Here is a 25,437-nt window from a genome sequence, read left to right as displayed (position 1 = left end):
GCCTACATTATTATTATTATTATTATTATTATTATTATTATTATTATTATTATTATTATCCTTTATTTATAAAGCGTTGTAAATTTACACAGCGCTGTACATACAATCTTTTTTATTGGACGGTTCCCTGCCCTCAGGCTTACAATCTAAAAAGACACAACACAAAGGGAGTGGTGGTGGGGAAGTGGCCTCTCTAGTAGAATAATACATCTAAAATACATAGCAATACAGGAAATGATTCAATAAAACAGACAACAAAAGAACATCAAATAGCAAGTGACAATTATGTAATGCCTGGGAACGCTGCCCTGAACAGGATGGTCTTCAACTCCGTTTTGAAGCTGGTTAAAGAAGTGATGGCTCTTGCTCGCGGGGGAAGAAGGCTCCAGGAGTGAGGGGCAGCGAGTGAAAAGGGGCGAATCCAAGATGGGGCAGAGGAAATCCTGGGCTGGGACAGCAGACCTTGACTACCTGAACGGAGGGCCCGAGTGGGAAGGTGAGGAGAAATAAGGTCTGATAAGTAAAGAGGGGCCAGCCCATGGAGGGCTTTAAACGTCGACAGCAGGAGCTTATACTGAATGCGGAAAGGGAGAGGGAGCCAGTGAAGGGATGCCAACACAGGAGAGAGATGGTCAGAGCGGTGGGCAGATGTGATAATGTGTGCAGCTGAATGCTGGACAGAAATTAAAGGACGGAGGTGAGAAAGAGGAAGCCCAGACAGGAGGATGTTACAGTAATCAAGTCATGAGACCACTAGGGCATGAACCAGGATCTTGGCAGTAGAGGCGGAGAGATACCCCAGGGCGCAATATTGTCTCCTATGCTGTTTAACATTTACATGAAGCCGCTGGGAAAAATCATCCAGAGACATGGGGCAGGATGTTATCAGTACGCTGATGACACCCAAATATATTTCTCTATGTCTCAAACTGATGCAGTGTCTATGGGTGGCATCTCTCCTCTGAATGCCTGTCTTGGGGCGGTAATGGACTGGATGGGGGAAAACCGACTCAAGCTGAATCCAGGTAAGACGGAGGTACAGTACTTGTTATAGGAAACCCAAGCCCAGGTATGGAATTATGTCAGCCAGTTCTGGATGGGGTCACACTTCCCCTGAAAGACTCTGTCCGCAGCTTGGAGATGCTCCTTGACTCGTCGCTTCACCTGACAGTTCAGGTAGATGCAACAGTCAGGAGCACTTGTTATCAGCTTCGGCTGATACGCCAGCTGCGCCCCTTCCTGGAGCAGGGAGACCTTGAAACAGTTGTACATGCGCTGGTCACCTCTCGATTGGACTTCTGTAATGCGCTCTACATGGGGCTACCCTTGTGCCAAGTTCAGAAACTTCAACTTGTACAAAATATGGCAGCCAGGTTAATTACAGGTACTCGTCGTACCGATCACATAACATCGGTTTTGAAATCCTTTCACTGGCTGCCAGTTAGTTTCCGGGCAAGGTACAAGGTGTTGGTGATTACCTTCAAAGCCCTACATGGCTTGGGTCCAGAATACTTAAAAGATCGCCTACTTCCATACTGTCTGTCCCACACTCTAAGGTCCTCGGGGAAGAATCTACTTCAGCCAATAAAATCTAGGCTAACTTCAGTCACCCAGAGGGCCTTTTCCATTGCAGCTCCGAAGCTATGGAATGACCTGTCGAAGGAGATCCGTGACATTTCTACTCTTACAGCCTTTAAGAAGGCTCTTAAGACGGATCTCTTCCGGCAGGCCTTCCCTACCTAGTTCTACTCCCCATTTACTGTGACTCATGTCACTCTGTCCACCAATTCTTCTCTTAAATTTAATGAGAAGAATTAAATTAAAAGTAATTAAAATAAAATTCTTGCCTCAAGAAGAAGAGCCCTCCCTCCATGACATCATCATCAGACCTGGGAGGAAATTAAAAAGAGAGGCCCAACTTCCATCAGGCCGAACTGTGAATGTACTCACTTCGCTCTCTTTAATTTTATTGTATTTTATTTATTGTATTGTATTGTATTGTATTGTATTGTCTTTATTTTTACTGTTGTAACCCGCCTGGATTCCTTGTGATTGGGCAGGCTATAAATAAATCATCATCATCATCATCATTATTATTATATGTTCGGATTTTGGCAATATTGTATGAAAAGAATCTACAAGCCTTGGCTGTGGTCTGAATCTGAGGGATACACGACAGAGAAGAATCAAAGATAAAACCAAGACTGCAGGCTTGCTGGACTGGTTGAATAGAAATGTTGTCCACAGAGACAGAAAAGGAGTATTGAAGGGTGGACTTAGGAAGAAAGACAAGAAGCTCCGTCTTGGACATGTTGAGCTTCAAATGCCGATGGCACATCCACTGCGAGACAGCTATGAGGCAAGGCGAGACTTGCTGTTCAAGCCTTGGAGAAAGTTCAGGGGTGGAAAGATACAACTGGGTGTCATCGGCATACAGATGGTAGGAAAAACCAAAAGAGCTAATGAGTTTACCTAAGGACTGTGTGTAGAGAGAAAACAGAAGGGGACCCAGAACAGAGCCCTGGGGAACTCCAACAGATAAGGGGACAGGAGATGAAGTCTGACCACCTGCAACCACTGCAAAAGATCTGTCTGACAAATAAGATCTAAACCAGTCGAGAACAGAGTCTGAGAACCCAACGTCAGAGAGTATGTCAACTAGGAGACAGTGATCAACGGTGTCAAAGGCTGCAGACAAATCAAGAAGGATGAGAACAGAGTAAAGGCCATTAGCCTTGGCCCGTAAAAGGTCATTCGAGATCATAGTGAGAGCTGTTTCTGTAGAATGCCTTGGGCGGAAACCAGACTGAAAGGGATCAAGAATGGAGTTGGCTTCAAGAAACTCGAGACAGCGAGAATAAACAACCCGTTCCAAAACCTTAGAAAGAAAGGGAAGAAGAGAAATCGGACGATAGCTAGACAAAGAGGAGGGGTCAAGAGAAGTTTTTTTCAGAATTGGGGAAATGAGAGCATGTTTGAAGTCGGAAGGGAAGGAGCCTGTAGAGAGAGAGAGCTTGAAGATATGGAGAAGCGAGGGCAGAAAAGAGGGAGCTATACAAATTAGAAGACAAGTAGGAATTGGATCAAGAGAACAGGTTGCAGGTTTGCAAGAGTTCAGAAGTGTAGAGAGTTCATCCAAAGAAGCAGGAGGAAACACAGAAAATTTTTTAGGCGAGGGTGAAAGAAGATTATGAGCAGAAGAAGAATCGGGAGGGACTATCTCAGAACGAATAGTGGTAATCTTTGAGACGAAATAATTAGCAAAGTCATTAGGAGAGAATGATGAAGAGACAGGAGGAGAGAGAGATTTAAGCAAAGAGTTGAAGATGGAGAACAAACACTGCGGGTGCCTCTCATTGGCGGAGATCAATGATTTCTAATAAGTTTGTTTAGCCATAGACAGGGCACGTGAGAAGGAAGAAAGAACAAATTTGTAATGAATAAAATCAGCCCACTGTTTTTGTAATAGCTGAAGTTTCTAAACACTTTTCAAAGAGAATCATACCGAACATGGTCTAACAATACGACTTGGATGTAACTAGAGTGTGTATGACAGTGGCCAAATCTGCCTATAAGAAAGGACACTTGTCTGACAGCTGCAAAAATACTTATGGCCACAATCATGAGCTCTCTCAAATTATAAATCTGGACTTTCAAAAGAACCAACACTCTGTATAAAACAGGCTGTAACAATGCACTACCTTTCTTACAAACAGCACTTGTGTCTTATTTGCATTAGCTTTCTACCAGATCCCTTCCTTTCACTGATTTAAGACTCCAGATCAGGACCTCCATGATTTCACCAGAATTTCACGATAATGACACTGTACTGGATGTCATTAGGCTTTGATAACATTTCTCCCAAATCTCTGAACCATCTCTCACAGTGGCTATCTGTAGATGTTGAAAAATTAGGGTGACAAGACAGAATCTTGAAGAATTTTGCAAGCCAAGAGCCACAAAGCTGAGCAGTTGTCCACCAATACTGCCTTAGGAACCTACCTTCCAGAACTGATTGGAAAATTGTGCTCTTCATCCAAGCTAATCATCCCATAAAGATACTGTGGCCAGTGTTATCGAACACCACTAACAGATAGATGGAGCAAAAGGATACTGTCTTCCTGTCTAATTCCTTATGGAAGTAATCTCTCAGGACAATCTAGGCAGTCTCTGTCAAAAAAATTATGCCAGAACCTCATAGAAAAGATCCTGAAAACCCTGTATTTGGATTACTACAATACAATGAACCACTTCATCAAATATGGTATAACGGATAAAGACCAACAACAGTCCAAACTGGTGGAACTCAGAATGACCTTTTCTGTAAACACCTTGTAATGGATTTCTTTAGGATATTCAGCATGCTGCCTTCTTTCAAAGAAACAGCCATCCAACCAGCCTTCCCAATCTTGGCTGCATTAATTAATTAGGATAGGAAAAGTCATGAAGCCTAAAAGTATCTATAATAATAATAAGGCAAATAGCATCCATACATTATTACTCTGGAATTACTGAGTTTATTGTGGAATATAATTTGGAGCATATTAATGTGTTTACTCCTGGGAATCGCCTCGTGCTTCTGCCTGAGCTGTATGGGACCTCCTAGAGATCATCCACTATCTCAACTGTCATCACCCATTGATTTGAATTCTCCTTTCACACTAACACAATGGGACATTGCTGGTATTCTCATCACTTAGTGTGCACTGCACTCCCATCTCTGTCGCTGCAGAGAGCAACACACAGACTGAATGAAGCCATGTGAAGCTTATGAGATAAATATTTTTAAAGGAAAGACTTTATTCTATGCAAGACACCTACATTAACAAAAAAGCATCTGTCTTCATGAAGGGCACCTTCCCTTTAGGTCCACTTATAGAAGTTACAAAATAGATAATTTCAGCCACAGTCAGTAAAATAATCAAAAGTGCCTGACACAACTAGTTGAATTTGTTCCCTATTCTACTCACAGTACCAAAGGTGAGGAAATGAGAAAACAAAGTCTCATATTTAAATCAGCAAGGTCGAATTGTCTTAAAAGCCTTTTTAGGCTAATACTCTGTGAGCACATGGGTGGAATAGAGGGAATGAAATGAGGAGGATGCAACATTTTACATCCATCAAATAAGAAGAAGTAAAGATTAATCATGCTTAGTCTAAACAACAGTAAATGACGCACACTAGGGTATAAAGCAGCTACTGGGCAGCAGCAGTAGTGGTGGGTGACAATGGTGAAGGATTTTTCAGAGACAACAGCAGTGACACCATAGCTAATTCATGTTAATATTGCACAGAGGGAAGCAATGGTGAACCCCCTTACTAGAATCTCTCACCAAGAAAACCCTATGATGAAGAAATCCAAAGTGAAACAAGCATTAGGGATAAAACACAAACAAAGTGCTAAAATAGGCAGAGAAGGAAAATCAATAAGGATGGGGCCAAGGGCACAATAGGACTCAAACCAGAATGGAAGACAAACAGTATATGTGCTCAGAAATGAAAACAATGTCCAGAGGTGTACTACACATGGAATGTGAAATACATGTCAAGAGAAGCTAGACATATTAAAAAAAAGAAATGGGAAGTATAAACATAGCAATACTTAGGATGAGCAAGCAAAAAAGGATAGGAATGGGACATTTGAGTCAGATAATTACACAGTGTTCTGCTCCAGAAAAGAAAAAATAAGACATGGGTGATATTAATAGTGAGGAGAGATGTAACAAAATCAGTTAAAGGATATAATTTAAACCCAGATCGAATCATAGCATTAAATATATATATATATATATATATATACACACACACACACACACACACACACACACATATACAGTGGTACCCCGGGATACGAATTACCCAGCTTACGAATTTTTCGGGATACGAAAAAATCCCATAGGGATTTATTGTTTCGGCTTACGAAGGTTTTTTCGGGTTACGAAAAAACCTCGGCGCTGTTTTCAATGGAGCCGCGGCAGAGCCGCGGCTTTTTTTCCATTAGCGCCTATGGCAATTCAGGTTACGAAGGTTTTTCGGGTTACGAAATTAGCCGCGGAACGAATTAATTTCGTAACCCGAGGGAGCACTGTATATATATATCAACATTATCATAAGTCTATGCACCAACTGCAAATGCAAAGGAAGAGGAAATTGAGAGATTCTGTGATGCAGTCTAGGAAGAAAATGATAATACATCAAAATAGGATTTTTTGTTAATCATAGGTGATTGGAATGCTAATGTTGGAAGATGGGAAGAATTAAAGATTGTAGGAAAATTGGGGCTAGAATCAAGAAAGGAAGCAGAAGATCGACCGATAAAGAGTTTTGCAATGCCAATTCATCTCAAATCACTTCTTCATACAACCAGAAAGGAGACTGTATACATGGAGATTATCAGACAGTCAATACAAAACTCAGCTAGACTATACAGTCGGGAGCAGAATCCTTTGTCTCTGGGGAAATCTCTACCAAATCTCTACCTTTCCATGCAGAAGACAAGAATTCTAATTACTTGTCAAGTATTGGTATGTCCATGTTTACAGAACCAAATCAAATTCTTCAGAGCATAATACTATGTAAGTTAAGGAAAAGTTGTTTATTTAAATTGACAAGAATTTCCAAAATTCCTACTTCTGCATAGAATCAAATTATTTTATTTCAGATAGTCTCAAAACTATTGCACACAGAATGGACCTGGCAATGTCCACAGCAGGATAACCACAAAGCTTGATGCCGTCCCTTCTGAAAACAGATTAGGACTGTGGTGAACACACACCGTGGCCCCAATATGCCTTGGAGCCAGCTGAAAAAGGAGCAGCAAAGAGCCGCTCCTTTTTGGGCCAGCAAAAAGCCATCTTTTCCCGCCCTGCCACAGTCCATGGCGGCTTCAAGCTGCTCTGGCAGCATGTAGCATGTAAACACCACACTGCTGGAGTGCCTGGAAACTGGCTCATATCTGAGTGCCGGCACCAATTCCAGGTGTCTTGGGGGTGTGCAGCATGTGTAAGCCAGCTTTTCATGCCGGTCTGTTTCACTCCTACGTTTGACCAGCTAATCACATGATTATGTCACAATTGTTCCAGACTAAGAGGCTGACACTTACCATGAATTGTTATTCTTGGATGACTGAAGAAACAATATATACACACGTGAGTTATTTCGTTGCATAAGTCACCAAGGCAGGGATCCAAAGCTCTTTTCAGTTCTCTCCCCCTTTTGTTTGTTGGGATATAGAGTCACAAGGAAAATGTACAATGTGGGTTTTAATAGTAACCAGGCATTAAAGGGTTACTGTGAGCCATATTGATTAGGCATTTAAACAGGAAGTGACATCAAAAAGATAGTCAACAAGTGCTGTAAAGTGCTGTAGAATGCTGCCAGTCTGAAAAGTCACTCAGGCAGGGTGGCTGGATCCTTTGTGACACCAGAGGGAGAGGCATTTTTTCTTTTTTATTAATCCCTTCTGAATTATTTGCAACCACTGCTATTTATCCAAATGTTTTATAATAATCAATAATTAAAACTATAAAGAAACAAAAGGGAACAGATGTAAAACCTCAGCTACAAGGCAAGGAAGAATTTTTTTAAAAAATGAAGAAAGGGAGAGAAGAGCTATTAACAAATAAAACTGAAAAGAACTTGGGTTGGCACAAGGGAATAACCCACATGTGTATGGACCCGTCCTCCAGAGACTGGCATGTAACTATTTTGTATCAATATTATAAATATTTACCTGTTCACACTGTCATTTGCTACCTGGATTCCACTATCTATTTGTAGTAATGTTTTAAAATCAACATATGCTTGGCGATATCGTTCCATAGACTCATAGGCCATTGCTCGACGCAGGAGAGGTTTGAGAGAATATGGATGAAGTTCCAGTGCACTAAAGAAAAATGGCCAGAAGTTAGTAAAATGTACTGTAAGGAAGGGAGGAAATACAGGAAAACATATAACTTAAAAGACATTAATAAACACACATCTGATTTTTATCTTGGACCTACCCTAAAATAAAATAAGCTTACATGGTAGAATAGTATGGTTTATACCAGATGATCGATTACTATTTATTACATTCTGTTTACATTGGGGCATATTCAAAAAGCCTATTAATCAGATGGCCAAGGAAGAGATTTAAATCTAGTAATACTTACTAGCCAATCAGTAACCTAGAGGATTAATGTTTTTTCTTCTTAGAGTAGCACCTACATTTCTATCTCACAATGGAAGCTGCAAAACATTTGATACGCGCACACACACACACACACATACACACACACAAATATATAGGTACATAATAAATAAATAAAACATATATAATGGTAATGTAACAGGCAGATTATTAATTCTTGTATGGTGCTAGTGGCCTATCACACCTGTAAACTACTTGGGCCAATAATCTTATAAATGGCATTACTACTATTTATCAACACATACTGGAAGCTATGCAGTACTTCCACATCTAACTACTCACACACAGTTCATCTTATGCGACAAGCCCTGCAACTATCCATAAATGCATTAGCTTGGATCACAAGATGCCTAGCATAAATGAAAAAAGAACACTTGCTTGTTCAAGTCAATCTTGATAAAGCCCTGTCATACAAGCTGAATTCCATTCAATTTTCTCTGGATCTAGGCCGTTATTTTTAAACTCATAACTTTCAAGCTTCAGAGACTTCTATTTAGCAGTGACAGTGCAAGATGGAGGCCTCTGTTGGGGGAGACAAGATGGCTGCCCCCATGTGAGCTTAAAAGATGGCTGCCGCCCGCTGCGTGGCCAAGATGGTTGCTGCCAGTCATGTGGGCGAAAAAGCCACCTTCAGTCACATGGCCAAAATGACCGATGTCGGTCATGTGGCCAAGATGGCCACCACCATGGGAAGGGGCCATGTGGGAGGTGGCACTTGCCTCTAGAGCAAAATGGGTCCCGCCGCTGGATCCTGGGACCTGGAGCTCACTGGGAAGGACTTCCCCTGAAAAGCAGGGGGGAGTGGGTCAGTCAGGCTAGCCCAGATGATGGTGGGGGAGGGCTGGGGGGCTAGCTGGGGTCCGCTGTGCTAGGCGGGAGGGAGAGGTCGGCCCACGAAAAACGCTGGAGAGAGGAGGAAGAAGACCCCGACCCTGAGTCCCCCCAGCCCTGGGAGCCCCCACTGGATGGAGAGGCGATGCCAGCGAACTCGGAGCCAGGCCCCAATCGATCTGGGGAGGGGGACGCACCAGGAGCGGCAAGGGAAGCCAGCAGGAAGGTCTGGGCTGCAAGTTTCTTAATAAGAGGCAGCCTCTTGGGCAAAAATGGCCCTGATAAAGTCAGAGAAATCTGGGGACTACCTGAGGGCCTGGAAGGAAAAGGCTGTACTAACCCCTGATCCACTCAACTCAGCGGTTGCCGGCCTGGCCTCCAGCACACCCAGCCCTGCACGGGTTGGGTGGGGCCCCCGAGTCTTGGCAGCAATGTGGAGGGCAGATCCCTCCCCTGGCTGTGACTCTCGTGGTCTCCCTGGTTGGCTGCTCGGTCTGAATGGAGGGGGAGAGGAGCAAGCTCTCCACTGCCTCAGCAGCCTCCTCTACAGAGGCCTATCCATAGCCTCAGGCAGAAAGGGAAAGCAAGGATAGAGGGAAGAAGAAGAAGGCCAGGGATCTCAGAAATCTGAAGAGGAATAAAATCCAAAGAGCAAAATCCAAAACGTCCTGCTAGGAGCAGATGCAGGAAGCAGACTGGCTCTCTGAGAGAGGGGGTAGCCCCTCCCATAGGAGGGACCAGGCGTGGCCTTGTCTGCTTTTGTCTTCCTGCTTCTAGGAGCAATGGGAAGAGCTACCCACTATTCAGGAGGATGGGACCTTGTCTGCTGGGAAATATTATTCTTTATAAGGGAAGAATTCTTAACACTACAATCAGGTATGAGTTAAATAAGACAGTCTTGTCCACAAGATAAACTGAATTCTGCTGCTTCTATAAACTGATCATTTTAAGACTGTTAAAAAATTCACTTGGTTTCCATAAGTTATCCAGTGTGGGGTAGCCTTAAAAAGCAAACTCTGGCCAATGGAAATTCATTCAACCAACTCTCTGTTACAGCCTTCCCACAACTTGTAATCTACCTACATAATTTAAATCAAGAGTGGGCAATTGTGAAATACCAGATATTTTTGGTCTAGAACTCCCATCCGTCCTAATAAATACAGCCAATTATGGAAATTATGGAAGTTGCAGACCCAGAACAATTAACCACCCTTAGTTTAAACAAAGCAGAAATTCTCAGAAGATTGAATTCTGTTGCCAATTACACCTGAATAGTATGATCTAGAATTAGAGCCAATAGACTTTGGCTGCATCTGCACTGCAGAAATAATCCAGTTTGATACCACTTTAACTGCCATGGCTCCATACTATGGAAGTCTGGGACCTGTAGTTTGTTATGGCACCACAGCTTTGCTCTCCTCCCAGGGGGTCCTCTCAAAGCTCTGTTCTGGTACCACAACAAACTACACTTCCCAGAATTCCACAGCACTGAACCATGGCAGTTAAAGTGGTGTCAAGATGGATTATTTCTGCAGTGCAGATGCAGTCCTAGTTTCCTCAAAAAAAGACAAAGGCTGCTGTGTCTTGCTCATGTGCACATGAGCAGCCATACAATGCCCAGATGTATTCCAACAGTCTCTCAATAGCTGGAAGGGTGTAGTTACATCTAGGGCACATACGCTACACAAGGAGATGCTGGATGCTTACTTCCACAAAGCCTAAAAGTGTATTTGTGCAGGTGTAACCAGAGTTTATCAGGATTCTCTCCCAAGAGTTCAGATTCCACATATCTCTGCCTCTGTTGCATCACTCTCCCCATAACAGGTAGAGAGCCAGGCACCAGGAGCTTCCCCCTCAGCAGCTTCACTTGCTCAACAATAATAGCAATAGCAAGTACAATTATTATTATTATTATTATTATTATTATTATTATTATTATTATTATTATTAGAGCACTGTAGATTTGCACTTTGTAGATTTCTATACCACTTATCAGTGCACTTAATTACTCCCTAAGTGGTTTACAATGTATAAGGTAATTGCCCCTAACAAGCTGGGTACTCATTTTAGCAACCTACGGAAGGATGCAAGGCTGAGTCGACCCTGGGCCCATGGATGGTATTGAACTCACAACTTTGTGGTTTTTGAGTGAGTGGCTGTAGTACTGGCATTTAACCACTGTGCCACTAGGGCTCACTGGGTCCATTCAAAACATAACTAAATATGGCTCAAGACCAGTGAACAATATCTGGAGTATGAACTTCAGCAGTTTCATCCTGTTAACAGCTTTACCACCCGGGAACTCACTGAAATGAAGAAAAGATGTTTTCAGCTAAGTTTCTCTCTCAGTGCTGTCTAAACAGGTCAGCCTTATAAAACTTCCAAAGAAGATTAAACTCTCTGTCCACTCTGCTCCATAAAGAGATAAGAGTAAGATTTCTTTGTAGCTGATAGATTCAAAAGACAGCAGAAGCTGGTCCACCAGAAAATCTCCCTAGTTAGTTTGTATTTCTAATTGTCTAGGACCAAAATAACAATGTATTACCTATCTCAGATATCTGACACTGAAAGATCATATGAAGTTGCTTATCAATGATAAACTATGACTGGTATCTTGTTCAGGAGTTACAAGATTGCAAACAGATTTATAATCTGATAACTTCTAGAATTCTTGTTTACAATAGTTAACAACAAAATGTGAGCCCAAACCTATATCGTTTTACAGGAGCACTGAGATTAGCGGTTGTGGCAGGACCTAAAGGGGTCTCTCCAGTTGTTTTCCCATCACCCTGATCCGAAGCACCTCTGTAACCTTGTCATCTACCTGGCTGAAAAATTAAGATTTTGGTGGTGACATCATCAGACATAGCTACAACAACTGAGATCCACTGTCCTAGTTACTTCTAAGGATGCAGGATCTCAGCTTGAATTTCACATGCATAGTTTGAGAATTATGGAGTCTTAATTTCATCCAAAATACTTATTAAATCAGAAGAATGTTCAATATTAAACATTCTAATCTAGTGTATTTAACAGCTAGTAATATTACAGGTATATTCTAGGAGAAAGATTAATACAGTATATTCTTGGAGAAAGAAGGGATTAAATGCAAGTTCATGCTGCACCATAGGAAGGATGTGTGTCTGGTTTCTTGAACTACTGTAACACAATTATAATCATGTCATAAATTTGGTGCAATTACTTGTAAATTTTCTGGATAAAATCAAACTTCATTTTATCTATCCAATATGAAATCTATGTATAAATAAGTATAGAAATATACATACTATTCAGTAATATACCTGCTTTCTTTTTATATTTAAATATAACTTAAGAGAAATAGTCACTGCCTTACTGCTTCTCTCCTACTTGGTTAAAAAGGAAGTGATTCACAACATATTTAAACAGAACATGTACAACAACATTAATACTGTAGGTGTTACACCTTCCAAACTATTTAAGGCAATAAAAACCAGTTCTAATGCTATCATAATTATGGGGTGTGTTGTTATTTACCTGTTACAGTCCTGAATGCAGTCAGTACAGTTTCCTTCTTTTAAATAACATGCTGCTCTGTTTGAATACAAAATACTTAGATCCTCTGGACTTTGGATTCCTAAAATTATATATGATTATAATGAAAATGGATTGCTGAAATAAATAGTTATTAACATAAATAAATGCTTTATTAAATTCCAAGATAAACTGTAGCAGTGCAGCTTTGCTGATGAAACAAAGCTTCAGGGATATTTTCATTATTCAGTATAGAACACAAAAATACATTATACTGTTTTGATATGCAATCATATCTCAGTTACTCTAATAGCTAAATAAAAAAATCTGTTCTACTTGGCAATTTTTTAAACAACTGCTTATGTATTACACATTTTCAATAAAAATTGCTCTAGGCACAAAACAAATACACAAAGATGTATGCTTTTTAAAATTTCCATAAAGGCAATTACACAGTTCTATGAGGACTTGGAACTCACCTGAACTGATTACATTTTCAATTGCTTCTGAATACTTGATGGCGGCTTCTCCAAACTGCCCATTCTTATATAATTCATTTCCTTCAGCTTTCAGTGTTGCTGCAGTAGGAGGAAGCAAGGTAGGTCTGCTTGTTCCAGCTGAGGATGATTCTGCAACCTTCGTTTTTTCTTCTCTGTTTTCATTATTATTTTTGCCACTGCTCAAATAGCCATTTACTTTACTTTCACAATCTTGCAAAACATGTTCTTTCTTTTTTTCAGGAAAACCTTTTTTACTATTCTCTGAAGGGTCTCTGGTCTTCTGAGCATCCTTATGTTCTGCTTTACAACCATCTCCTTTGCTGGGGAACTTCTTTTGTGCATTCCCCATGTCAGTCTTCTCACTTGTGATATCTCCTCCCACTAGCACAGCCGCTTCTATAAGGAAGTTAATCTGCTTGGTTAGTGTTTGCATCATCAGAAGGAACTATTGTACAAGCAAAGGAGGGGTGAACTAAAAGAATGCAACAGCATATTTGTAAGACAAGCTAGCTTACTGAAAGGTACTTAACCCAAGATGTGCTCCCAGAAAGCATGGCATAAAAAGAACCTATCAACAATTCTCACAATAGAGTGAGAATAAAATTTATAAACCAGGGTTGCTGTTTTTTTAAAGTAACAGAATGTCTTCTTCAGAACAGTATACAATTCACCTTGAAATTAACATTTTAAATGCTGGATGCTCAAATGAAAAAGCTGCTGATTAGTAAACCTGAGCGCAATTAGGTTTCAGGTCACAATTATTATCTCTATAAAAGATACAAAAAGTTATTTGGAACCATAATATATAATGTATCAAAACACATACTGCTTCCAAGTCCTCCAAACAACGACTGAGGATAATTTTTTCATCTATTATTTCATTCTTGTGTAAATAATTCATGAGGGCCTAAATAGCTCAAAGGCTCCAGATCTCATCTGAACTTGGAAGCTAAGCAGAGTCAGCTCTGGTTAGTACTTAGATGGGAGACTGCTAACAAATAACAAGTGCTTCAGGCTATAATTCAGAGGAAGGAATTGGCAAACCACCTCTGAGTATTCCTCGCCTAAGAAAACCCTATGAAAAATTAATAATTCATGTTGTAGTAGTTAACTGCCTTCGAGCTGACCCTGATTCATGGCAATGAGATATTTCCAATACCCCCTATTCTTCACTGCTTTGCTCAGGTCCTGCAAACTCAGGCCCCTGAACTCCCTGATTGAGTCTAGTCATCTTCCTCTTTTTCTATCTTCTACCTTCACTAGCATGATTATCTTTTCTAATGATTCATGTCTTCTCATGATGTTGCCAAAATACGACAGCCTCAGTTTCGTCATCTTGGCTTCCAAGGATCCATATGTTTGTCTTTTTGGTCATCTATGGCATCTTCAGAGCTCTTATTCAGCATTACATCTCAAATGAGTTTATTTTCTTTCTATCCACTTTTTTCACTGCCCAGCTCTCACATCCATACATAGTGATGGGATATACAATGGCTTGGATGATTCTAACTTTCATACTTAGTTGTGTATCTTTACACTTTAGGATCTTATCTAATTATTTTGTGGCTGCCCTTGCCATTGCTCATCTTATTTCTTGACTGCAGTATACATTTTGATCAATAATTGATCCAGGATACAGGATTTTTTTACTATTTCAATTCTCTTATTGTCTAGGTTGAATGTATATAGATTCTCCATGGTCATTATTTTTGTTTTCTTTATGTTCAGTGGTAAGCCTGTCTTTGACTTTTCCTAGTAATTGTTCCAAGTCTATGATGTTTTCCACTAGTGGTATGGTGCCATCTGCACGTCTTAGATGTTGATGTTCTTTCCTCCTATCTTCAGTCCTCCCTCCTGAGTCTACACCTGCTCTTCTTATATTTTCTGTATACAAGTTGAGCAGACAGGGAGATAAAATGAAGGCTTCTCTGACTCCTTTGGTAATTGGGAACCATTCTGTTTCTCCATATTCTGTTCTAACAGTAGTCTCTTGTCCTAAGTACAGATTTCTCATCAGGACTATCTAATGTAGTGGCACCACCACTACATTTCTTTAAGAGCAATTCATAGCTTTTTGTTGTCTATGCAGTCAAAGGCTTTGCTAAAGTCTGTAAAGTGCATGATGATTTTCTTCTGGAATTCTTTGGTGTGCTCTATTAATCATCTTATGTTTGCATTGTGGTGCCTAGTGCCTCTTCCTTTCCTGAACCCTCGTTTGTATCTCTAGGATAGCTCTCCATGTTATTAGCATCTATGTCACAGAATTTTGAACATAATTTTGTTCGAATGGGAAACTAATGCTATGGTCCTATAGTTGCTGCAGTCTTTTGTGTCTCCTTTTTTGAGGATGAGGATGTATATTGATTGTTTCCGGTCTGTGGCCACCATTTCTCCCATATTTGTTGGCATGTTTTAGTTAACACTAGAGTTGGTTCTGTCTGTATGGATTACAGAAATTCAATTGGAATGCCACTCTTCCTAGTGATTTGTTCCTTTCAATTTCTCTTATTGCAGATTCTATCTCACTTTATAGAATTTAGGGTTCATCTTCATTCCCTGTGTCATTCATTTTTTCATCTCTTTTATATAGCTCTTCTATGTATTGTTTCCACTGTCTTTTAATTTCTTCTTGATCCTGTGGAATGTTCTTTTGATTACATAGCATCCCCACCCTTGGTCTGAACATTCCCAGATCTTGTGGAAGAGGTCTCCCATTCTACTTTTTTTGTTGTCATCCTCTATTTCTCTGCATTGATTATTATAGCTTTGTCCCTATACACTAGTCAGTGGACAGTTGCATTCATGTTTCTGGTTTTGTTCCTATCTCCCATTTCTTTTGCTTCTCTTCTTTATTGCTTAAGCATTTAAACTGTTATCCATTGTTTCTTTTCTTTCTTTCTGGCCACCATTAGATTTTTCTGCATTCTTCTTTGATTATGTCATTGGCTTCTGACCACAGTTCTTCTGGCTCTCAGTCAATTATGCTTAATAGCTCAAATCTATTCCTTACCTTGTAAATTTTGTTGATATGTTGTTCAGATTGTATTTTGGTATCACTGTTTTTCTATAAGTCAACTGGCAACTTGAAGGCACATAAACATACACAAGCAATGTGGAGGTTACTTTTTTATGTTAATTGAATAACAGATACAAATTCATAGCAGATACACAGATTTGTTGATGTGTGCGTTCAAGTTGTTTCTGACTTACTGGTATAGCAAACCTAAGGCAAACTTATCATGGGGTTTTCTTGGCAAAATTTGTTCAGAGTGGATTTACCTTTGTCTTTCTCAGAGGTCAAAATAGTGTGAATTTCCCAAGGTTTCTGTGGCTGATTGGGGATTTGAACTCTGGTCTCCAGAGTCATAGTCCAATGCTCAAATCACTATACAGTACCACTTTAGGTCAGATTTAGCACATACTTTATATTAGCAGCCTCTATCAGCATATAAAATAAGCTTGAGAAAGAGGCAGTAAAACAGTAAACATTTCCAGGAAAGTAGTCAATATATTGCCAGAAAAACCGCAATAGAATCTTATGGCATTTTAAAGACTAAGAGGTTTTATTTGCAGAATTTTATATTTTTCAGAATAAAAACCGCATATTTAAAAGGAATATTTTCTGGTACACATTCACTTCTTGTTCACTTTAATATGCTGCTCTGAACAGAAATACTGTTTTGTTTTGAATTTGAAACCAAAAATATAAGGTTTCCTCTTTATATAAATTTCCCGTTTTCTGTTACCCCAAAGCACCTAATTTTAATTAGGATTTCCTTATTACTGTTAAATGATTGGTCTTACTGTTTTATACTTTCTGGGTTTTTTTGTTTTTTTGTTTTTTTGTTTTTTTTGCATGTTACTTTGGAAGGTTTTAGTTTAAAAGGATGTGTAAACTTTTAAAATAGTTTAAAAGGATGTGTAAAATTATTAGCGTCTATGTCACAGAATTTTGAACATAATTTTGTTTGCTTACTCTCATAAAACTGTTTGTTTTTTGTTGTTTTTGGTGAAAGGGAAATTTGAGATGAGTGGAAAACAGTATGCAACACATTTGTCTGTATATGCGTTTATGATCTTTCCTTAGTTGGGCCAGTGGTAGAACTTTATATGCAGAAGAGTCCAACTTCAATTCCTGGCATTTCCAGTCATTGTAAAAATGTTAAGCTAAATAAATCAATGGTCTGACTCAAAAACAGACAGCCTCCTATATTCAAATAAACATTGTACACTCATTGGTCTTGAAATGAAAACAATTAGAAAGTTTAGCATTACTTTTTTCTCTACTGCCATCTTCTAGTTCTTCTTCATTTCTTCCTTCTTGTTCATCAGATTCTTCTATATCTTGAATAAATATTTTTCTCCCCTTGGTCTGACTCTGAGGTATACACTCTGGCTCTTTCAGATTCTTCTCAATATCTGAGAGCTTCTTCTGTCATATAAGAACAGTATTCATTTATTTTTCTTTAGAGAATAAAATTAACAGAGTTTTTTTTTTTTTTTAACTACTGAAAGATGTTTTTGGGTGTTCTTATCTGAATCTGAATCCTGGGTCAGATGCAGCTTTAATATGCTTAGGTTAGACCCAGTGAATCCAAAGGACTTAAAAACTGGATGATTAACAGTGCTGTTGCACCTCAAGGATGCACTTACTGTGTTTATTCTTGTGTCAAATGAAGTAGACTTCTGTCAACTAAACTGCCCTTTTGCCAGCAGAACCCCTTGTGTTGACTGATCTTAGAGATCAGCCTACAGATGGCCCTGCCAACACAACTGCTCTGCTGGTTGTTGGCTGGCAAAAGAGCCAAGAAGGGGACAAAAAAGAAGAAGAGTACGGGAAGAACCTACTTTTGCTAGATCCAAACATCCCCAAACCCTGATCCTTGATCCTCCTGGTGATCATTGATTCTACTGTAAGCATGACTACCAGTAAGTCTGGCTTCTACTAATATTATTTCACTACAATAAAAGTATGCAATTAGCAAAATTGAAAATGTTGTATGCAACTGACCAGAATTAAGATATTCAGAATAAAAAAGCTTAAGACAATAATGTAGTTCAATGCATATAAAAGCAGAATGACAGACATTGGGATAATAAACATCTGAGGAAGTAAACTCAACTCTACAAAAGCTCATGCTACCAGCTTCTTTGCTTTGGTTAGTCTCATAGGTGCTACAAGTTCGCTTTGAATCAGGATAAAATAGCTCCATTATATGCTTATTGGTCTAAATTAGATAAAATTATCACGGAACACAAACAATTGGATCAGAATGACCTTAAGGAGAGAGATATCTTTTTCTCTGTAGAAATTTGGAGAATTTGAAATATATTTACTTGACTTAAAACAATTAAAGGCGGGTTACAGACAGCCAAAAAATACGTAGTGACTACGTATTAGAGTTAGGAAGGTGCGGTGCTTCCGCACCCCCCCTAACCCTAATACGTAGTCACTACGTATTTTTTGGCGACGGCCATTCCAGACAGCCGCTGCCATGTTTACGTCTTGGACGCATAGCGTCCAGACATGTTGTGGCGCCTATGATGTTGCGAGTGTGCCAGCGGCGCCTCGCAGCGTCATAGCTGCGACGCGGAAAGAAGCTTCATTTTGGAGCTTCTTTTTTGCTCCGTAAGGGAGCTGCGCAGTTTGGCTGCGGCGGCTCCCTCACGGAGCAAACAGCGGCAGCGGCAGACCACCGCAAAGCGGCGGTTTATAACCCGCCAAAGTTATTTTTAAATTAACAATGGGACAATGTTAGTTATGACCATGAGCTCTTCAGTCAAGATGGCCACCGAGGATTCAAACTGACATAGAAAACCTGTCCTCTGCAAATCTGATGTAATATTTGTTTTGTTCTGTTCTGTCTTTTTTTAAAAAATGTTTATGGTCTTTGTAACACACTATGGCAATAATTCCCTCTGCCTAATTATACATGGCAAGAATGCTTCATCCTGCATGTCACCTACATATGTAATCATTTGACCTTGAGAAACATTAGGACAGGACAGTGTATCTCCCCCCCCCCCATGTTTCTTTTTCTTTTTTAAATCAAATAATGAGATATGGAAGCTCTGGTATTAAATGGAGGAATGAAGGTGAGTGTATTACCCCACAGAGCTGCCACCACATCCACAGCCCTGCTAACTCATAATAGTCAAGATGAGAAGTAGAGCAGCAGCCTTTTCTTTAATCTTCTAGTGGCATTTCCCCCTTTTTTCTTATTTTGCTTCTTACTGAAGTTAGAGGACAGGAAATATCAAAAATATCTCAAGTATGGTATAGATTTCACACTGAGTTGGGAAGGTAATGCAGAAAAAGAGTGGGGCCACTGTTTTGGATCAGAGACCCATTCTTCTGATGGATCTAGAGTCTCACTCTCAATACTCTATTTTAGGAACTAGTTCCAAGGAAAATACCACTGAGAGTAGTTCTGCACCAGGTGAGCAATTACTCATATTTTGGGAACCACACACACCTCTCACTGGATGCTGGAAGGCCAAAATCCCCTACTCCCCCAACCCCCAGTTGTTTCAGGCTCAGGAGAGGCCTCCTTTACAAATGAGGAAGTTATCCGTAAGTCACTTTTTGTTTTCAAAAGGGCCTCTTCTGTGCCTCAAACAGTCTAGGGGGGAGGGAAAGAATGAGAACATATAATGTTTTAATTTTTAAATAAAAGTGAGGGGGAACCAGAAAAGAGACTTGAGATGTACATATACCCCACTGTTTACACATTCCCCACCCCATTTCTACACTGACACAGTACTCTACAGGAATATGGAGCCACCTCAGTGTGTCCCACCCAGCTTCCAGAACCCTTTGTCACTGATGCACCAGGAATTCCACTCCATCTGAAACCCTTTCTGCTATACTTCAGGGAAGTTAAAACTGACCTTTAATCTGGCTTCAACACACAATCATCAATAGTAAATTAAAATGCTCTGTCTGAAGTAAATTGTCCTTTGTTGTTAACTGCCATCAAGTCGATCTCAACCCACTGCAACCCCCAAAATCAGCCTCATAGCTGACGTGTTTTGAGCTGATCGTAATTTCAAAAGAAAAAGTGAAGGTTTTTGTAGTACTTTAAGACTTATAATTTTATTATGACATAGAATTTGGTATGCAGTTAACAGAACCCTTTGGCCTTCAAGTATGGCAGCTTAGAATGTTAGAATGAAATGTAGTCCTATACCACTAAATGTATCCATATAGAAATTATTAAAATTGTTTGCAGAGAACCCCCTTTATGAATAAATAAGTGATATACACAAGAATTTTAGTATAGTACCACAATTAGGCTTCTAACATGTCTCACTTTCCTAATTGTTGATAATTAGTAAGTGAAGGTTTGCTACATTAAAAGTTAAGAAGCTGTCAGACCTGGGAAAGAGGAAATATACTGATGTTATGTCAGTTGAAAAGTCAAGGATGTTCTGAATAATAGTATCCCAGTATGAAATATGTATTTGTGGCTAATTGCTGGCTAATTTTTATTGCTATGTCTGGACAGTTCCACTGGCATATCTTTCATGTCAGCAAAGTAATTCAATTTTGGTCAGAGCAGCATGGCTTCCTATAACACCTATGCCAGCATACCCCAATATCATACCTGCATCCCATGTCTCCACAATACATATGTCCAGTACAGGCAATACAGAATTGTTACTAGTTTGCATTACATCCATGAAATGAACTATTAACACTTACCTTAGCTGTAACATTTTCAGGTTCCATTTGTAACACTTTTTTTAAATCTTCTGCAGCTGCTTTGAAATTTTGTAAATTGTTGTAAGCAGTAGCACGGCGCAAAAGAGCTGCATGTTAAAAATGATATATTAATTTGACAATACTATTCTAAACATAACACATAATAAATCTTTCAGTACAATCTTTACAGTAGAAATAAGAAATAACTGTGTATTATATAAAGTCCTATATATACTGTAAAGCGTAAGAGTAAGAAGTGTACCTGATTCAACATGATACAGACCATCTGCAGTATATTTAGATCATTTTGCATGGATCCTGCACTGTTTCCACATTTGCTTCCATGTCAAATTTAAGGTGCTTGTTATTACCCATAAAGCTCTAATTACTTTATTCACAGAACATCTGAAGAATCACCTACTTCATATGAAACTCTGCTAACTGCAATGATCATCATAAGCCTTGTTCTCTGTTCTGCCACCAAGTGGCAGACACTTGGCCGTGATATGAGACACAGCTTTTTCAGTGGTAGTGTCCTGGTTGTAGGACTCTGTTCTGAGGGACATATGGCAGGCCCCATCTTTATTACAGGCTTCTGCCAGTCAAGGTTGTGTTTTGTTTTTAAATTGTCAAGATTTGAATATTTTTTATATTGTTCTTTTCTTTTAACATGACGGGTTTAAAGATTTTGATTGCTTCTAGTTGTATTGTAATAAAATTTGTACTTTGGACTGTGAAAACTTGGCAGCTCTTTAGGAGCTGAAAGGTAGAATATATTTTATGAATAAATAAGTGATATATACAAGAATTTTAGTATAGTACCACAATTAGGTTTCTAACCTGTCTCACTTTCCTAATTGTTGATAATTAGTAATCAACAATTAGTACACTAAAATTTATTTTCACACACAAACTGCTTTTTGATCTGTGTCTTAACAAGGATAATTAATAATAATTATTCCAAAAACTATTGCTCTTCCAGCATTTTATGCCCAGTGGCAATTACAATATTTAAGAACTTGGCAACATTAAACGTAATAGAAAGACATTTCTTAAGAAATCTTGTGGAGGAAATTAGAAGACTTATTTACTGAGAAGTCATTTCCTAATTCTATTAGAATGTGTTAGTTCTATGGTAGTTATGATCATTGTATCATAACCCTATTTATTGCTCAAGTGAGATATTGCTCTGATGTTATTTACTGATTTAGGTTGGTCAGGCAATGGTATATGCTCTCCCTGTAATTATTCATCATTTAACTCTGTGATTCATCTCAGGCATGCCTTGTGTACATGCCTTGTGTTTTGGAGTTTAATAGATTCATGTCAGTGATTTCAGTAAAAACTTCCTGACTTCTTGGTTGTTGTTGTGTGCCTTCTCGTTTCCAACTTATGGAGAACCTAAGCTGACCCTATCACTGGGTTTTGTTGGCAAAATTGTTCAGAGGGGAGTTGCCCTAGTCTTCCTCTGAGGCTGAGAAAATGTGACTTGCCCAAGACATGCCAGTGGGTTTCCATAGGTGAGTAGGGATCTGAACCCTGATTTCCAGGGTTGTAGTCCAACACTCAAACCAGTCCACCATCCTGGTTCTGCCTTCATTACATAGATAATATAGCATTACTGACCTGGGGGCGAAGAAGACAGCTTGAAAGGAGTGGCCTCCAGCCATAATCAGACTGGGACTACAGCGACCACACGGCTTGCTCCCAAAGTGGGCCGCCACCTGCAGTCCCGAGCCACACCGGCCAGGAATCAATTCAAACCAACTATTTTTGTGGGAGCTTCAGAATCTGCCTGCCAGCTTCAGGGCAGCTTCCAGGCACTTTTGGGATGTGCATCATATAAACACCATGCCCCCAAAGCGCCAGAAACTGCTTCTTTTGGCCTGTGTGTTTCAGGCCATAGATACCTGATCTAAACAGACAATTGGTCAGCTTTGAATACTACTGTCAGCTCTTACCATGTGAATGTTAATGAAGGTGCATTTTTAAAGGGTAATCCAGATTTAGCTTGGCAGTAGATGGCTATCTGGTTGAACAATCCAATTCTTACAAGTACCTGAATATCCATTTTAACATTACCTGCATATGAGCAGTATATAGGAAATGTGCAGCTGCCAGAATTAAAAATGGTTCAAAAATGATTTTACACTTTTTTCTGATTAAGGTGATGGTGAAGGTTTAAAGGCTGAATTAATTTCACAACTGTTCTATAGCAGTGTTTTGTAGATCACATATTTACAGCCAGGGCTGGATTATCAATGGTTTGTTTAGTTCATTTTTAATAGGCTCCCTCACTGGCTAGAGTACACTGCTGAAGGAAAAAAGATTCATCTTGATCTCTCTTCTTCTCCAGTTACTTCTTAAGTAACAGTGGTTCTGTCATTATAAATATTGTCTATGTTACCTGAGTAATTGAATAAAATGTATAACATCTAAAATTATCAGTAAAGTTGCAGGGCTTTAAATGAGTTCAGACATGAACATATTTACACTGCCTATTGTACTTTGGAATTTATTTATTATTCATTCATTCATTCAATTTCTATGTCACCATTCCTAGAACAGCTAACACATGCACACAAAGGGGCCCTTGTTTCTGAAATTGCTCCAGGGTTACAACCACTTTAATCAACTTTTGCTTACATCCTTCAATTGAAAGAGTCCAGTCTTCACTTCTGAGATCTACTTTGTGTAAATGGCCTAATACTTAGTTTGGAAGTGGATTTCTGGCTACTAATAACCCTTGCTTGGAGTCATGCCTTGTGTACTGGAATCAACTATTCCTTAGTTTTGCTGTGAACATTTATGTTTACTTGACTTTGAGAGGCCCATATCTCTCTCTCTTTTTTCCCCCCCCTTTTTTTTTTTTTTAGGGGGGGGGGGAAGAGAACCTTTGGGGAAAAAAGATTTCTATGCTTAGCCTCTGTTCGGCAAAGCTGTTCAAGCATGATGACTTCCATGCTAATCTTTTGATGACGATTTTGTCCATCCAATTCAAGTTGCTGTTCAGACTATTGTAAACTTGGTTCTGGACTGTAATTCAAAGGTGTCATGGACATATTTTTGCATACCATTCCCAATCAAATCTGACACAGCCTTTTTGAAAGTATGTTTATCCTTCCATCAGTATTAATGCGAAGAACTACTACAGAGATAATTAAATGAGGGGCGAAGCAGACTAGCAAAAGACGCCAACTTCAGGATGGCATGGGGGTGTGGCGTATGCACGGCGCATGCTGATGCCCCCAAGCTGGCGTCATGCCGCCCCACAGCAGGTGGCATCACGCCATTCCGGTGGCACACCGTTTACACGCAGCGTGGCACAGAAACACCAAAAAGCTGCCACCATGGTGAATAAAACACCTTTTTTCCACCCCAAAAGGAACAGTATTTTGCCACTTCTTTTGGGGCCGGAAAAATGCCGGATCGGGGACGCAACGTATGGCTGCCGCTGCCCCGATCCAGCCCTCAAAGGGGCTGCGCAGAGCTGGACTTCCGGAATAGTCTGTTTAGCCCCTGAGTTTAGTGTGGCTTATAGCCCTCCCCAATTTTATCATCATAACAAGTCTGTGAGGGGGGCCAGCCTTGAACTGGGGTCACCCAATCCAAATGCTAGATCCACACTTTTAGCTTTCATTGCTCTACCATTTTCTTGATCCTTGTATAGTAGAGATATTGGTGTTAAATGGTCACTACTAAAAGCTTAAAATGTGAAGGGCTAAATCAGAGTGCAATCCACTAATTATTCAAACTGAAGTTATTTTCTGGCTTGTGTTAGCTTTGTCCCATTAATTCGAAATCGTTTCTGCCAGCACTAAATTTTCAAAAAAAATGTTCTTTTACCTTTTATGTTTCCAGGGTCCATTTTTAATACAGTTTCACAATCATGAACAGCAACATGCCAGTTCTGAAGTTTTATTTCTGCCTGAGCTTTGTTATTGTATGCAGTCACAGTGGGATATGCAGATATGCTCCTGCAAAAGACTAGATTCATCAGTCAGACTGAAACAAACATAGGCACTTCATTAAGTCTCGTGGAACCTTAAAGACTAACAAGTCCACTGTTGCATAAACTTTCATGTGCCAGATATGATAGATGAATAAAGCATTATACCCAATTTACTGTGACTGCATCCACAGTGCAGAAACAATCCAATTTGACATCACTTTAACTGCCATGACTCAATGCTATGGAATTCTAGGAATTTGACACCAGGGCTTTTTGACTGAAAAGGCCAAATGTCTCACAAAATTACAGTTCCCAGAATTACATAGCACTGAGCCAGGGCAGGTAAAGTAATGTCAAGCTGAATTATTTCTGCAATGCAGATGCAGACTATGTGGGGATTTTGCCTTATATCCCACTGCCACCTACATCAGCTGTGAGGTTTCCACACTCTATGTGATGGTTTCACCCTTTGATGTAAACATCAAGTGTGGGGTTTTCCACTGAGGCAATCACACTGGTACCAACAACTGTGATAACTCCTCTTAGGCAATCCCATTACTGTAGCCAAATGTGGGAGTCTTTATTATTAAGACACAGTATTTGCTTTTTGTTTGTCCCTAACTGCTTGAACAGTTTCATCTGTCATTCACTGAAGTTTCTCCTTCTTTTTGGCTGCAGATAGTATCTTTTTGCAAATTCTCCCTCATAATGTCCCTGGCTTCAGTTCAGAGTTCTTCTGGCTCCT

At 39.7% G+C, this 25,437-nt stretch overlaps 1 protein-coding gene across 2 annotated transcripts in view; it reads right to left on the bottom strand.

The window, feature by feature from the left end:
• Positions 1-25,437, bottom strand: part of SPAG1 (sperm associated antigen 1) — a 57,873-nt gene that overhangs the window by 17,912 nt on the left and 14,524 nt on the right. For both annotated transcript variants that reach the window (XM_042465008.1, XM_042465009.1), the window contains 6 exons: positions 24,587-24,717; positions 20,741-20,847; positions 17,311-17,467; positions 13,015-13,431; positions 12,539-12,638; positions 7,733-7,885 (listed from right to left, as the gene is read on the bottom strand). In XM_042465008.1, coding sequence (XP_042320942.1) covers positions 7,733-7,885; positions 12,539-12,638; positions 13,015-13,431; positions 17,311-17,467; positions 20,741-20,847; positions 24,587-24,717 — 1,065 coding nt within the window. The remainder of the gene's footprint in view (positions 1-7,732; positions 7,886-12,538; positions 12,639-13,014; positions 13,432-17,310; positions 17,468-20,740; positions 20,848-24,586; positions 24,718-25,437) is intronic.

This window comes from Sceloporus undulatus, chromosome 4 (genome assembly GCF_019175285.1).
Source record: "Sceloporus undulatus isolate JIND9_A2432 ecotype Alabama chromosome 4, SceUnd_v1.1, whole genome shotgun sequence".
NCBI lineage: Eukaryota > Metazoa > Chordata > Lepidosauria > Squamata > Phrynosomatidae > Sceloporus > Sceloporus undulatus.
The sequence above is the reverse complement of the archived record's forward strand: the minus strand, read 5'-3'. Positions and strand labels throughout refer to the sequence as shown.